Source organism: Charadrius vociferus, unplaced genomic scaffold (genome assembly GCF_000708025.1).
Source record: "Charadrius vociferus isolate BGI_N301 unplaced genomic scaffold, ASM70802v2 scaffold266, whole genome shotgun sequence".
Taxonomy (NCBI): domain Eukaryota; kingdom Metazoa; phylum Chordata; class Aves; order Charadriiformes; family Charadriidae; genus Charadrius; species Charadrius vociferus.
The window spans coordinates 827,028-829,124 of record NW_009649114.1 but is presented as its reverse complement, the minus strand read 5'-3'; the positions used below and the strand labels follow the sequence as shown (position 1 = coordinate 829,124).

Sequence of the window (2,097 nt, the reverse complement as noted above, 5' to 3'; positions counted from 1 at the left end):
CTCGCGTGCGCCCGCTGCCGGTGTGGCCCCGCGGGAGCCTGTGCCGGGACCGCACGCAGCCGCAGGCGGCTCTTCGGCGCCTCCACGGGATGGTCAGATCCCTCTCGTCCGGTGCTGCCACTTCGTCTCAGGACTTTGTTTCTCTCTTTGCCAGCCCCGGAGGTGCTGGGCCCTGAGAAGTACGACAAATCCTGCGACATGTGGTCCCTCGGCGTCATCATGTACATTCTGTAAGTCCAACGGGTCCCTTTCCATCCCGCCGGGGTCAGAGGGGGGGGGATGCAGCTTTCCAGCTCATCTGTGGGGTGGTGGGGCTGAGCTGCACCGCTCCTGCTCCTGGCGGTGCCCCGCGGCACTGCTGGGGAGGCTTTCGGAGCGATGCGTTGACTCTCTGCTCCCTCCCCCGGCGCAGGCTGTGCGGGTACCCCCCCTTCTACTCCAACCACGGCCTGGCCATCTCGCCCGGCATGAAGAAGCGAATCCGAATGGGCCAGTACGAGTTTCCCAATCCCGAATGGTCCGAAGTGTCGGAGGAAGGTAAATGCGGTCCCTGTGACAGCTTGTCCCCGTGCTGAGGTCTCCCTTCGGGATCAGCCCCGCGTCCAGCAGCGCTGCGAAGGCTGCGGGGAGGAGCCTGGGCATGTCATGGGTCACCTCTTAGCGATGCAGCAGCTTCGCCTCTTTGCTCGAGGCTTTTGCTGGTGGGTTTGACCAGGGTGAGGGCCGTGGCACGGAGGGGATGGGAGCCACGCGCAGGCATTTTGGTGCCGCTGGCTTGGGTTGGGGCATGGGGAGAGCCACCCTGGGACCCGCTAACACCCGGCCCTGCACAACAACTTCCAGTGAAGCAGCTGATCCGCAACTTGCTGAAGACGGATCCGACCCAGCGCATGACGATAACGGAGTTCATGAACCACCCCTGGATCATGGTGAGCGCAGGGCTGATGGCGCAGCGGGATGGGATGGGGATGGGGACAGGATGGGGCAGGGACAGGGGCGGGAGGGGCTGGGAGGCCTGCGGCTCTCGGCTGACCCTCCGCCGCTCTCTCGGCAGCAATCCATGCAGGTGCCCCAGACCCCGCTGCACACCAGCCGTGTGCTGAAGGAGGAGAAGGATCTGTGGGAGGACGTGAAGGTAAAACCTCTCTCCGTGGCTGTCTGAAACGCTCTGCGCCCCGGGTGCCATCTGGGGGCTGTCCGCTTCTGCCTTCTCGGGCTAATTCGGGCTCGGTGCGAGTGTGCTGGCTCCCGGGGAGAGCTGTGCTCGGGATGGGGATGGAAAAATTGGCGGTGGGACCCTCATCCCCTGCTATGATTTATTCCCACGGGGGCTCAGAGGGGTACAGCTGCCCCGGGGGTCCCAGGGGGCTGCGGGCTGTGCCTGCGGGGGCTTTGCTGACGGCGCTGCCTCTGCCGCCTGCCCGCAGGAGGAGATGACGAGCGCGCTGGCCACCATGCGAGTGGACTACGAACAAATCAAGATCAAGAAAATCGAAGATTCCTCAAACCCTTTGCTGATGAAGAGGCGGAAGAAAGCAAACCCCACCGAGCCCGCCGCACTCCCCCACTGAGGGTGCCCTGTGCCCACCGGCCCTTGAGAAAGCAATAACTATATATATATATTTTTTAAGAAAAAAGACAAAAAGAGACAGACTGTTATATCAAGCGCATGGAATTCGACATTTATACCAGACTAGTTATTTTTAGCTACTCACCTGTGTTTCTGACCTTTCCGGAGCAGGCGGTAAGATCCCCCGTCAGATGCACACGCTGCGGCCGGGGGTTTTCTCCTGTAGGTGACCGCTGCCGATAATTGGATTTTTTTTCTTTTGTGAAACAGTTTTGATTTTTTTTTTTTTTTTCCTTCTTTCCAAAGACATGGAAATTCCTGTGGTGACCTTTTTAGGGTATATAAAGTATAAATATTTTTTAAAAACTACTGTAGAGCTGAAACCCAGACAGCGTGTTCCCTGCGCGGGTGCTGGCTGGAGATGGGCTTCGGGCTTGGGAGCGGGTCGGGGGCGACGGGGAAGGAGAGCTGCCTTCTCCCCCGTCCTGCTGTGTGTGGCAGCGCTGGCGTGGAGGGTCCTTGGGGAC

General features: G+C 60.2%; 1 protein-coding gene across 1 annotated transcript in view; it reads left to right on the top strand.

Moving 5' to 3' along the window:
* MAPKAPK2 (mitogen-activated protein kinase-activated protein kinase 2) overlaps nucleotides 1-1,845 on the top strand; it is a 5,983-nt gene extending 4,138 nt beyond the window's left edge. The window contains exons 6-10 of the mRNA XM_009888277.1: nucleotides 155-230; nucleotides 413-537; nucleotides 844-929; nucleotides 1,055-1,135; nucleotides 1,428-1,845. Coding sequence (XP_009886579.1) covers nucleotides 155-230; nucleotides 413-537; nucleotides 844-929; nucleotides 1,055-1,135; nucleotides 1,428-1,571 — 512 coding nt within the window. The 3' untranslated portion in view covers nucleotides 1,572-1,845. The remainder of the gene's footprint in view (nucleotides 1-154; nucleotides 231-412; nucleotides 538-843; nucleotides 930-1,054; nucleotides 1,136-1,427) is intronic.
* Nucleotides 1,846-2,097: the final 252 nt, after the last annotated feature.